Source organism: Vulpes lagopus, chromosome 4 (genome assembly GCF_018345385.1).
Source record: "Vulpes lagopus strain Blue_001 chromosome 4, ASM1834538v1, whole genome shotgun sequence".
In the NCBI taxonomy this organism is placed as follows: Eukaryota; Metazoa; Chordata; class Mammalia; order Carnivora; family Canidae; genus Vulpes; species Vulpes lagopus.
In genome coordinates, this window is record NC_054827.1 from 74,663,514 (window position 1) to 74,677,548 (window position 14,035).

General features: G+C 34.3%; 1 protein-coding gene across 5 annotated transcripts in view; it reads right to left on the bottom strand.

Annotated features, from left to right (window-relative positions):
* Positions 1–1,219: 1,219 nt before the first annotated feature.
* SLF1 (SMC5-SMC6 complex localization factor 1) overlaps positions 1,220–14,035 on the bottom strand; it is a 79,788-nt gene continuing 66,972 nt past the window's right edge. For all 5 annotated transcript variants that reach the window (XM_041752623.1, XM_041752624.1, XM_041752627.1 and 2 more), the window contains exons 16-21: positions 10,345–10,490; positions 8,814–8,977; positions 7,902–8,035; positions 5,893–5,985; positions 5,302–5,484; positions 1,220–2,207 (exon numbers count right to left, since the gene is read on the bottom strand). In XM_041752623.1, the coding sequence (XP_041608557.1) occupies positions 1,726–2,207; positions 5,302–5,484; positions 5,893–5,985; positions 7,902–8,035; positions 8,814–8,977; positions 10,345–10,490 (1,202 nt within the window). In that variant the 3' untranslated portion in view covers positions 1,220–1,725. The remainder of the gene's footprint in view (positions 2,208–5,301; positions 5,485–5,892; positions 5,986–7,901; positions 8,036–8,813; positions 8,978–10,344; positions 10,491–14,035) is intronic.

Here is a 14,035-nt window from a genome sequence, read left to right on the forward strand (position 1 = left end):
TTTTCTTAGCACTACAAAACCCTAATTCAAGATGTTGGTTACCTTATTAACTTAGAACTGTTACCAACTTGAGCAATTATTAACTTGCTTAGGTAATTTGTAGTAACTATAAAGAGGAGGTAAGAATTAGAAAAGCAGCAGCAATTATTAAGTAGCATATAAGGTGATAGGCTAACAATTCTATCATGACACAGATAATACCTGGTGTTATTTGCACTTGACAGGTGAGAAAGCAAAAGCTCGAAAAAAGGAACCTGCCTTATAATGTAGATAATAAATTAGACAGGCATTTGTAACTACGCCTGCTAAATGTCAAAACTATGTTAAGTTTGTGTTAGTTTACCAAGTAAACATTATTCCAGATGCTTTCACAAGTGAAGTAATAAAGTGGCTATTTGGAATAAAAATGTTCTTATCATGTTAGGAAACACTTTACTAAATCTGAGCATTTTAATGTTCCTTAGTCTCTGCTATGTCACGGCTTCTCTTATAGTCTGGCAGATTGAGTAAATATATATATATATATTTTTAGATTGAGTAAATATTAATGAGACTTTATAGGATTTCACATTTGAAGGCTAACTAGAAACAACTAATATTTCTTTTAGTATGTGTAAAAAATTACTGACTTAAAAATATAGGAAAAAAACCCTTGATTTTTATTCAGAACTGATATACTAATGTAACAGTTTTCAGTTTAGATTATAAACCCAGTAATAAAACACTCAGAATTTGTATCTTGTTAAAAGATCTATTTCCAAGATAAAACTAAAGTGTGCTTCTTTAGCAGATTAATTGCTGTGAGATCATCACTTTAGTTACATAAAAGCTAAATGGAAGTTTTAATGTTTCTTTTCCAGCTGTACCACAATGTAACTTATTCCCACTAGGAAAGCAACTCCAATTTCAAAAGTGGTTATTATCCACACCTTTTCTTTTAGTTTTACGATAAATTGATGTTAGGAAAAAAACTGCAAATTGAAACGTAAATTCATACTACACATTAAGATTTTAGATAATCTCAAATCTATTACTTAGTTACCGCTTATAATCTTAATATTTGGCAAGACTTACTATGCACCAGTATGTTTTCACTTACAGAACAGTGGTTACATGGAGTAGAAATAAACTTTGTACACAAACTGTGAAAGTAGATCAAGGGATCAAACTGTCAAACTTGGCACATTCACTTCATTTAAAAACCAAGAGAGTATTATTGTAAATTTTAGAAATGTTTATTTTACAAACACACAAAACTAAAATTGAGTATTTTAGTCCAAGAGCCTACAGAGAATAAACAGGGAGCTACATGCTTATCGGTGCACATTTGCATGAATATCCTTGCCATGATTCTAAGACCTAAAATCCCTGGAATAGAGGAGAGAACATTTTGATTTGAAAAAAAAAAAAAAAAAAAACATTTAAATTAAAATGTTTTACATGTACAATATAAATACCACTTTCAGATCAAGAAATAATAAAGATTAATGAAAGTAGTGTATACCAATGAAACTCTTTTTGAATCAAATTCTACAACAAGGAAAAAGATAATGCCTATACATTATGGGTTTTCAGAAGTTCTTTAAGTGCTTTTGAAATTTAGCAAAGCTGCAAATTCTGTCAATAAATAAATCAAATATTTATCAATAAACTATGAAGTCCATAAGAAATGACAAAGCAAGCCAGAAGTATGTTTAGAAAGTTGACTCTTATTTTTTGGAATCATCATGAAAACTCTGTGACTGAACGACACATCATTTCCAATGTCACCAATAAGGCCTCAGTGTGCACTCCAGGGCACGCTTTTAAATTCTCAGGCAGTTCCTTAAGAATATTTGGAAGCGTCTGCAATGTCTTTATATTTCTAGCATAGAGATCCAATAACCAGTCAGCATGAGCACTGGTAGTTTCCTTATAATTCTTACAAGCCACAAGCAGCTCATTTAGGTGAGTTAACCCTTTGAAAGCTAAGAGGAACTCTGAAGATAAATCAAAAATTGAACAAAAATTTAGCAACATCCTACTAAGTAAAAATGAGCCGAATTCAAGTTGCTGGTGGTAAAAATGTTTCTCTGCTTGGGCATGAAAGTTCTCCACTGTATCTTCTATTTTTGTAATAGCAAATAGTTCTTCCTTGATTTGAGATGATACCACATAATCCAAGGGCAATTCTCCCTTAGAGTTCCTCTGCTGTAAAAGCACTGGGCCTGTGAAAAAGAAAATGCACAATGTTAAAACATTTTTATTTTGGTAGCTTACAGTTGTTTTCTCTGCATTTTCCCAAAGCATCCAGGATTCTGTTTACAATCACGTTTTGTACTAATTCACGTTGACAAAATTAACTGGTCATACATATTGACTGTCTAATAAAAACATTAAAAACCCCCCAAATTCTAGTCAATGTCTAGTTAGGTTTGCCTAAAGCACATGCCTTAGTTCAATAAAGAATACATATAATTACAAATTTAATTAATATTAAAGATTTTATTATTCATGAGAGACACAGAGAGAGAGAGAGAGGCAGAGACACAGGCAGAAGGAGAAGCAGGCTCCATGCAGGGAGCCCGATGCGGGACTCAATCCCAGGACTTCGGGAGCACGCCCTGAGCTGAAGGCAGATGCTCAACCACTGAGCCACCCAGGCACCCCTAATTACGGATTTTTAAAAAGCATATAAAACTTCAAAAGTTGTCATCTTGAAATGAGAATTTCAGTGTTCACAGAAGATATTAACAAAATATGTTCTTCTTCAATCTGTGTAAGATTCTAAAGTTATTTTGTTATTTCACCAAGAGGAAAAAAGTACTACTTCCTTCCACTGCTAATAGGTGACTGCACAGAGCAAAGACCGTAAAAACCTTGCACAGACACAGATCACACTATTCAATTATCCTTGCTTATGTTCAATTTTTAGTATAGGTAACTGATTCACAAAAAATTAAGTGTTAACTACTTTGAGTCAAAAGTCAGATTTCATCTTTCTGTCCTACCTAGACCTATAAATTTACTTAGCAAACACTGAAGAGTTTATCCCCCTAGGCAATCAAGGATAATATGGGAGGTGGAGAGGGGAACAACAATGACTCAGTTATTTGGTCACACAGCACTGAGTACTTTGTGTCCCTCTGTCTGCCAAGTACTGTTATTATTTATGCACTCTGCCATAAAAACATCAGAGATGTAAGATTTTACAACTCAAAGAAGTAATAAGAACCTACATACAACATAAGAGCATACTGTCAGAGAACACATCATAGTTAAAAATTCCTAATGATATATCTGATGAAATATACATAATGGCCTAGTTTATAATTTGTATTTAATATAAATGATCAACCACTAATAATATGTTATTTAATTTTATGGAAAAAAGAAAATTCTAAACAAAAATTAATGCTCTCTTTTCATTGTATTTTTTTAAAAGATTTTATTTATTTATTTATTCATGAGACAGAGAGAGAGAGAGAGACCGAGAGAGAGAGAGAGAGACCGAGAGAGAGAGAGGCAGAAACACAGGCAGAAGGAGAAGCAGGCTCCATGCAGGGAGCCCAACATGGGACTTGATCCTGGGTCTCCAGGATCATGCCCTGGGCCAAAGGCGGCGCTCAACCGCTGAGCCACCGGGCTGCCCTCTTTTCGTTACATTTCAAAAAATTGCGCCAAGTGACCCTTCTTAAAAACCAAGAACAAAATTATGGACAAGATACCAAAAGTAAGCAAAGGTTCTAGAGACATAAATAAACTTCTGAAATTACTTGTTTCAAGACTAATTCACAAAGAAGGGATGATATAGTTACTATAATGATGGTATTAAACCATTTGACAGGTCCAAACTCAGAATATGAGTAAGGCAAAGGTAAGTCTGCACAACTGCCAAGGGACCTCAATAAAATCAACTACAGGTAGATGTTTCTTCTCTAATGCAATGAACTCATACTATTCTTCACCAAGAGCCATAGAAAAATTCACTTTGATCAATATAATCCCATTCTCTTTCTAAAGAGTTGGACTTAATACAATAATGGCTCTTATATCGCTTAGATCATTTGAAGTAAGGCCAAATATGGGCTTTGAACGTCACATACATGATTGAGCAGAAAAATAAAACACTTAGGAGACAGAACATCATGGTTTAGTAAACATATAATATTCAAAAAGTGGAAGAACTGAAAAATATACTGATTATGAAATGGTGTCAGTAAAACAGACACACTAAGGCCTTTAGGGGGCAGGAGAAGACTATAAATAACCAAATTGCTTAAACTTCCAAGCTATACAACCACATACACATACACAGACACACACACACACACACACGTATATATGTATATGTATGTATATACACATACACACAGGAGGGGGAGGGGGAACATCTAAAGAAAATATGCATTTTATTTTTATGCAGAATGAAACAGCTTTAATTATAGAAAAAAATAATTCTAAATTTCAAGTTAAAATCAGCACAAATAAAAGTAACAGGAAATTTCCACAAATTTTTATTTCTGCATTATAAGCTACTCATCACTTTTCCTTTGTTTCTCTTTTAAAAACACAAATCAGTTTATCAGAAAAATTTAACATAACATTTATATTGTTCAGTTTACATATAAGAAAAATGTCACTGAAGAGGGGGGCGGGGGTGCTTTCTGAAATGCAGAGATCAAAAATCAAAAAAAAAACATCAGATGAATATTAAGCTAAAGTTATCTCCATCTCAAAATCTCTGCATAACAGTTATCACCATTTGAAAAAATTCTTCCCACTGTAACTTAATTGACTGTAAAATGTGAATGAAGAAAAGGTATTCCAGGATATCTTTTTTTTTTCATAGTCTGTAAAGAAATAATTCATTTAAAAAAAAAGATTAATTGAGTTATACACAATATAGCTGTTATACACAAGAAATGAAACAAGAATGGAAAACCCAAATAACCACAATGGAACACTTACATTCATTTATTAATAAGCTTTCAGAAATGGCTGGTTCACAAAGACATTACACATTTTAAGTAAAAGGACTAATATTTAAAACCGTAACACACTCAATCCAAAAATACAGTCTCATACACAAACTTAAATAGGCTTTATAATTAATAAAAATAAATATTTACATATTATGAAAAGGTATCCCTATTAAATAAAAGGTGCTTTCATTCTAGGAGACTTTTTATCTTTTTCACTAATATGAAATAAAGGCATTTTTCCTCACAGATCTTAAACAAAAAATGCTATCTACCTTTGAGGGAATTCATCAAAAAGCTGGATAATTTATCAAATCCCGTTTAGCATAAATGCACTCACCCCCATGCTGTAGTAGCAGCTTGCCAATTTCTACATGTCCGTTTGACAGTGCATCATGCAAAGGAGTCACCCCGTCCACTTGAGTGAGCAGATCTACCTCTGGACAACGTTGCAAAATTTCCTGGACACACACTGTGTTGCCATAGTTACAGGCTTCATGCAAAGGCGTCCAGCCAGCATTGTCTAAATTAGAAATCAAGGCAAGTTTTAAAACAGCAAAAGTAGGACTTTTGGTAGTAAAGTATCAATATTCTGCTTCCTTTAACAGTGTGACTTTCTAGGTGCTTCATATAGAAATAGCGTGTCTTGATAAAAATGCCTAAGGCACAGTCTTATTTCTAATTGTAAGAAAAATAAATTAAAACAGCTGAAAAATATTGATTTTGAGATCTATCAAAATATGGACAAAAGTGTTTCTGCACTATTAGTTATAAATCAATATATGATGAATTTCTTGGTTTTGCGACTGGTAATATTTGAAAGCTATGCTAGATAAATATACTTAAATGATTTTTCTTAATGTTGACACAAAACTATTTAATGCCACAAATATTAAGACACTGGATCAGACTACAAAAATGTAGAACTTACCTTTAACATTGATGTCTATTCCTGGCAAAGAGAGAAGAAGAATCAATTTCTCCACTTGGTTATTTATGCAAGCTCTATGGAGGGCTGTTTCTCCTGCCATAAAAAATTAATAGATTATTCCAGAGAAGACAAGATATCAACTAAAGAAAATAATCAAAGGGCATGAACTAGGAGATCTGGCCACATGCCAGAAAATTATTTATTGAGTTTTCCTTTTGACTGGTTTAAACATCTCTTGCATTTAAAAAAAAAGGGGGGGGGGATACCCACCAATCCATAGAGCTTCTGTTCTATCAGCAATTCAGCAATGAAAATTCTACTGCAAAAGGTTTAATACAGGCATTGTCTCCCCCTAGTTCAAGGTTTAAAGCTTCAACCCTGCTATAAAAGCCCCAAATGATCAGAGAACACCAAAAATACTGGGTTTTGCAGCAATAAAAGTTTAGAGTGCAATTGCCCTCTCTTAAATTTATTCATGAACCTACGTTAAATGTATGGCTCTTTTTTATACAGCATTTATAGCTTAATTCAAATGAATGTTTCTGGCTAAGCACGAGTGCCTCTACACACTCAAGTATAATTCAGAACTTCAAATCCATTAACAGATGGTTTGCTGCTTCTCAATAGGCTGTCTGGCTTGGCTACAGCAGCACAGAGAAGGAGAAATGGGGGAATCTTAATATAAACAGACACACACACACACACACACACACACACGCAGGGAAAAAAAAAACCCTAGTACCATTTAAAGCTGAATAAGAGTGACAAATGAAATGGTAAAGTTTTTCTAGGAGGGATGCAATTAGTGCCTGCTGGCTAAAAGGGTTTATATCTATCTCTGTTGTAACCAAGATTAATAAGATGTAAGTGATAATTTGATGTAAAGGGAATTTAAAAAAAAACTTATAATAAGCAATTGCTTAGAAAACAAATGAAATACTGAATCAAACTTTCTTGCTATAAAATACTAAGTAGCACATTTTTACAGCGTTCAATTTTATAGATTATCTCTGTAACTTCTACCAAAACATTTCTTTTACATGCAAGGAAAAGCTTTTGAAGTTTTTTCTCTACTATTTCTCAGTTCTCTTCCTCCCTCCCAGTTCCCTCTGCTGTTCAGACTAAAGTCATTCATATTCATTTTACTTTCTGACACAATAAACAAAGAAAAAGGACATTGTGTGGTTAATATCAGAGTTCTACTTTAATACATTTTTCACATTTTGAGCAAAATGGGCAGCTATTTTGAATTTATCAAATGCAATTATGAAGTTTTATCATGTTGAAAGATTTTAAGAGCTTCACTCTTACTACTTACATTAGTGTCCTAATGATAATTTTTGTATTAAAAGCACAATACAGCTCATTAACAAGAGACTCAGCAATTTTCTTATAGCCAGGTATAGACTCTTGGAAGGTTAACTTATATTTGTGAGTTAAGAGGTCACTAAGTAAAAGAGGTGCAGAAGTGAATTATTACAGCACTATTCTTGCTACTCCATCCTTTAGGTACTTAGGTTCCAGTATAGTTAGAACCAAAAGCCAAACACATTTCATAGTCTGGGCTCAATGCCTGGGAGAAAAGAGTCCATATGCTTAACACAGCTATGTAACATAGCCTACTCCTCATTCTTTGTTCACAAAATGTCTAGGACTGAAAGAGATGAAGACTGAATTATACTTTCAAATCAAAAGACTCTAATCCCAAGCTGCACAGGTTGAGGTGGAATAGAAAAGTAAGGCGGGCAAGTCTGGAATGAGCTCAATATGAACTAATATCTGAAGAGGAGGGGGAGAAAAGAAGGGGAGGAATATTCTATTATACTGGGTATTAAACAATCACTTTCTTTGCACACATGACTATTCAAAAAATAATATGCTATCCAAGAAGGTATTTTCTGGACGTAGTCAAGTTCAAGGATTCATCGGGGCCAGTGTATATAATTTGCAAATACGGACCACAATCACGAGAAGTTCCTAGCATGAATTAATTTAGATACTTGGAATACCTTTTAGATTAGTCTTGTGAAAATTCATCTTTGTAACTAAAGAGGGGCAATTCTCCTTGGAACATGATAATTCTCCTTCTGACTTCTTTTTCAATCTTTTTAACGATGAGGAACATTTAGCAAGGTTCAGCTCTCTGAAAATAAAGTAAGAAAAAAAATGAAAGCTTGTTTTTCACCAAGGCATGGCAGTGTACATTACATAGTGAGTACTTTTAAAAATCTAGCCTCCTGTTCATTTAAACCCCCTTATTCATTCAAATCTTTACTGCTTGTTTTTATATTTATTTTGAATGTGCAGTAACAAATTTTTATGCATTCATTTTTATTAACCTCATACCCCCAACTGCCCACTGAAAAGTTTATGAATATGGAATGTCATGTAGAGGAAGAGACCAAGTAAACTACATTTGGCAAAGAGAAAACAGCAAAATGCTAAGATCCAAATGCAGGCTCCTGCTCCCCATTCTTATTTTCATATTCTGATCCGATTCTTCCTAAAAACATTTTAAGGTTTTATGAATTTTTTAGAGCATACTTTTAGAAAAGGTTTCGCATGTGGGGGAAGCTACTGTAACAATTCAGAGTATCTTACGTGCCTATGGATTTTGAAATCCAATCTTTAGTATATACAAATAATAATTTTAAAAACAGGCAAAAATAGTATTAAAGATTTTGAAAAAAGTTGCATTTTCTTTTGAAAAGCACTTGATCTTAATCCAAAGAAATATGTACCTTGAATTAAAGAAAGCAATGGTGTTGATCATATGTATGTATCTATACATCTCAAACTCACTTTTCAGTTTGAATTATATATTCAGACAACATTATAGGTAAGGATAAAGTTTAAGGAATTTGTCCGAAAAAGGGCTATATTAAAAAAAAAAAAAAAGTTGCTATATAAGCATCACTTACGGTAACTCTGGCAGCCCTTCAACTTGTTTCTGTTTTGTACCATTTAGCATTAATAAGGCTCTCTGAGATTCAAGGCAAGGCCGCTGTCCTGTTTTCTTTGGTATCTGCATCTTTCCAGTCCCATGCACACCAGTCTTCCCCAGAGCTGGCAAATAGGAATATACCTGTTGCAAAATAATATTATATTGCTTTCTCAACTATAAAGACCTGGAAAGCAGTCAAAAGAAATTACCAAATTCATTTACCATTACGTTTAGTTATATGATCTTGGTTTTATCACTATGGCTGCTATCCTTTCTCATTTGAACATGCTAAAGAAAGCTTCTAGTTCTACGTCATTAACATGACAGACGCAAAACGAAAAATATCTTCTTGAAATAATTATTTTTTCAAATTCACTGTTGATACTCTTTTAACAAAGTTCTCATTTGGATTAGTCTAATGCCCAAGTTGTTATGGTTCATTTGCATATTTTAAATATTTATGGTTTATGTACAAACGGTATTTTGTCATTTCCATTTTGGTAATGCCTTCCTTTGACAGACAACAAGTCTGGAATAAGTGGAATAAGAAGAGCAAAAGTCGTTAAGGATAAGGATTACTGCAAAACAGTATTTGTCCAATCTGACCAATAAACTAGCATATTTCTTATTTGTTGAAGAAATACTGACGACAGTAGATATTAACTAAAGATAGCCAAGATAGGGTCGACTGGGTGACTGAGGTTCTGCCTTTGGCTCTGGGAGTGACCCCAGTAGGACTCCCCCGCAGGGAGCCTGCTCCTCCCTCTGCTTATGTCTGCCTCTCCCTGTGTCATACATGAATAAATAAATAAAATCTTAAAAAAAAAGAAAGAAAAAGCCAAGACAAACTGGAAAACCTTGAATCAAATGCAGCTTATATAGGTGTATATATAAAATAAAAAGGAACAACCTTTGGCATCATTGACAAATTTTGCTTTTTTAAATACTACACAAAATTCTTTTGGATCGAGGTTTTTCCAAAATAATTATCTTATGCGCTGGAACAAATGATAAAGAAACAAAGGTTTTTGTATTATTTTTCTGTCATCAACCTTTAATTACTCTCAAGTAATTAAAATTTCTATCACTCATCACACTTCATTTTTGAGGCTGAAAAATACCCACTCTTAAATAGATTTGAAAGTTTACATAGATTTAAGTAAATTTGAAAGATTTAAGATTAACAAGTTCCGTCCAACTATTAGAAATAACAAAAGACAATTTAAAATGGAACTTATAAAAAAAATAAAATGGAATTTATGAACTTACTTCTTGGCAGTTAGAAGAACTAGGACAGGGGATCCCTGGGTGGCGCAGCAGTTTGGTGCCTGCCTTTGGCCCAGGGCGCGATCCTGGAGACCCGGGATCAAATCCCATGTCGGGCTCCCAGTGCATGGAGCCTGCTTCTCCCTCTGCCTCTCTCTCTCTCTCTCTCCCTCTATCTATCATAAATAAATAAAAATTTAAAAAAAAAAAAAAAAGGAAGAACTAGGACAGAGTGGTCTTACCATTTTCTGAAGAGAGAGTGGCTCAGAAGAAATACTGATGGAACTCTGTAAACACAACTTTTTAAAGACGGCCTCTGCAACAAACATTTGAAGCCAGGAGGAGGAAAAGGAACAAATGAAAATCTCTAATTCCTGTGAAGTAAAGTCTGTACAAAACAAGAGAAGTAAGTCTAGTTATTGCTATACCCTATAAAAGTTCTGTCTATAGAACATTTTCTGCATGGGTTTTATTCATTCTAATGATGATTCCTATACCAGAGTAAGAGTTATTCATATAATTTTAAACCACAAAAACCAAATACTACTCCTTGCCTTTCAAGAAATTTTTTTTATGGCATATATTCTCATATTTGAAACTATCATTACTTTTTATTATTTTAAATAAAGATCTTGAAATTAGGTATATACACAGATGAATAGTGAGATGATATATAAATAGATAGGTATGGGGTTTTATCACTATCTTTTCTGATTAATGTTAAGGATCTTTTCCTATACGAGGGTTGTGCCTTTGGCAAACCAGTACCTGTTTTTTTTTTAATGGACATGAATGTTATTTAATTTGAGCTGACAGGAAGAAAGACATTAGACCCCTTCCCTTGACAACATCCATGACTCCTATCACTCCAGAGAAATAAATGTAAAGAAAAGGAAAATGTAAGACAAGAGAACATACAAGGACTTCCTTAGAAGTTTGTACCCACTCCATTATAGGATATGGGGGGAGGGAACTATAATTTTAAATGAGGAACCAAAAAAAACACCAAGAGCCTCCAATCTCTACTTCCAAAAACCTCGTTTTCCAACAATATGGAATTGCAAAAATATACAAAAGAACTAAAAGTAATGAAAACAACTATTTCCCATGTAAAATAATCTATTTGATGTTATGAATTCTCCATTGATACTCTGCATAAGTAACAGGATGGATGATAATGTGGAATATAAAGAATAAGAACAATTTAGGAGCTAAAATTAAAACAGGAGAAAAAAGTTATATTATACAATACAGCAGATTTACTACTGTAGGGGAGAAAAAATTTTTCACTTAGCCTTCTAAGTTCTTTTGGCTGGTCTGCTAATTAAATTAAGACAGATTAATGGGAGAAAAATTTGATTATTTTCATATGGGAGCTTCATAGAGGTGAGAGGTTCAAGATAGGTAATTGAGGCTTATAAGGCATACTGAGTTAAGGAGAATGGGGGTGGGGTCTGGGGCTTCAAAGGAAAGAAAGACATTTATTTATTTATTTATTTATTTATTTATTTATTTATTTATTTATTTATTTTAAATATTTTACTTATTTATTCATGACAGAGAGAGAGAGAGAGAGAGGCAGGCAGAGACACAGGCAGAGGTAGAAGCAGACTCCATGCAGGGAACCTGACGTGGGACTCAATCCCAGGACTCCAGGACCATGCCCTGGGCTGAAGGCAGACGCTAAACTGCTGAGACACCCAGGGATTCCCAGGAAGACAATTTTTAGAAAGATGGGAAAAGCAAATGTTTGGTAAACAAATATGACATGCTGTGAAGAGACAGTGGAACACAGAGAGGAACCTAAACAAACAAGCTTTGCCAAACTTGCCCTAGCTTATATCGTATATGCTTTGTAGTTATCCCTGGTGATAGCTCTTTCTGGACCAGTCCCTATATCTAAATTCTTTTAGGCAGTTAAGGGAGTAATGAAAAGTTCTTCCTGAGTGTCTTGATTCTTGATTGGCTTCAGCTCAAACTAACCCACATACCAAAGTGGCAGATTCTAGGGTAGCATATTCTGTTCCCCTTTAGTTCTACCTCACATTCTAAAAGTTGAGTTGGTAGACTGCACCATCCCACTGACCCAGTATCTTAGCCCTGAGAAGTGATCAGTTTAATTAGAAAAGTTGTGACTCATTTCAGGAGGGAGGGATGATGGTGGGCTCCCAAATAAGGTCTACACTGTACAAAATATCAGGAATTTACTGTTATTTGTATGGAAGCAAAAGAATAGCAAATATTAAGAGCTGCGGTAGAGTATAATCTAAATCACTAAGTTGTGAAGGCAGTCAGTCAAGATTTCTAGATGCCTGACTCAAAACATCTTCAGATGTAATGAGGGCAGGCAGTAGCAAACTGAAAGATTTTCATGGTTTGCAGTTTCAGGGTCTTTGGTGAGTTTTCTGAGTGGCCACACAACAATAAGCATGAAAACTGTCCATGCATGAGCTGCTGTGATCGTTTCTCTATAGGTTATATCAAGTTGTCTAGCTTTTGCCTCCACAGCTTCAAGAAAAGGGCAGTTTCAGTTCTCAAAGTTTCCAAGTCAGAGAGGTGGGAGAAAATTTAGAAAGGTCAGTTTGGACAGTTACAGCCAAATACTGGAGGGACCTAGATGAATTTAGGATCTAGTCCAGTTTACAGGCAAAAAACAAGACCTCAAAGACAACAGCTGCAACAGAATTTGATATCCATAAACATGTATTATTAAAACAATTTTTCTCTTTACAGTCACCTCCATTTAATCAACTATAACCACAATAAGACTATGTCATTCGAAAATCAAGTCTTGTTTTAGTAAATGTGGCCTGATTATTTACATAAGTGCAGCCAGAATAGTTACTGACCATACAGGCTCTTCGAGATTTGCTTTTTTGGAACTTTTCATAAGGAATCTCTGATTGAACTTTCATTATTATTATTATTATTTTTTGCATTTTGTTTATCTTTCTTTATAATCTCTACACCCAACGTGGGGCCTGAACTCATGACCTGAGATCAAGAGTTGCATAATCTTCCAAGTGAGCCAGACAGGCACATCTCAGATTGAACTTTTAGAAGATTTTAAGACTAGGAAGCCAAGCCAAGGTCCTGCCATCAGGCTTTATACCTATACATGTTATTGATGTGGGTAAATTCTTCTTTCCTCGAGGTCTCTAAAATATCCAGGTTTCTGAGCCTGCCAGGAAGTGACCTTGTTTACCTGGTAAGGCTGCTGGGAACCCTGAAAGCAAGGTACCAGGCTGTTTTTCCAAGGGGATTTAATGGCTCCATGAAATCAGGCTTAGTTCCTTAAAGCTGTCTGGTCATATCTGATTCTATGCACATTCTCAAATATGACATTCCAGCCAAAGTTTTGGCAACACAACCAATGATTCCAATTGTGTCCTGTTAAAGGAGAACAGTTTCTTATTCAACTTATGCAAATAACTACACTGTCATGAAAATAAGAATAATAAGAAGCTTCTCACTTCCAGAGAGATCAGGTAGGGAGAAAAAGTATGAGTCTCATCTTTGTTTACAAAGGTGTACTTTACCCACTTGTAAAGTTTCCTTGAAAGTGAAAAATGTAACATTAAAGACCCAGCAATGTTTCAAACAAAAACTCATAAAAATCATAATCGGTCTCATTAGTTTATTCAGTCCCATAAAATTCATTCTTGATCTTAAGTTTGCAGTTTTATGAAGCCATGTTTCTCCATCAGAGCTCTGCAAATCCATATCCAGGTAAATGTTAAAATCTTAAAATGATCAGAAACATATTCTAGAGTATTTGTCACAGTCCTTTCCATGAATTTGAAGTATGAAATGTATTCATAAAGGCAACAGAGTAGAATAAATCTCTATAAATAACAGACTTAAAAATGGCTGTGCTTAAGGGTCTGCTAAGAGTTCATTACAATGTAATTAACAAGAAAATTCAGTCATTTC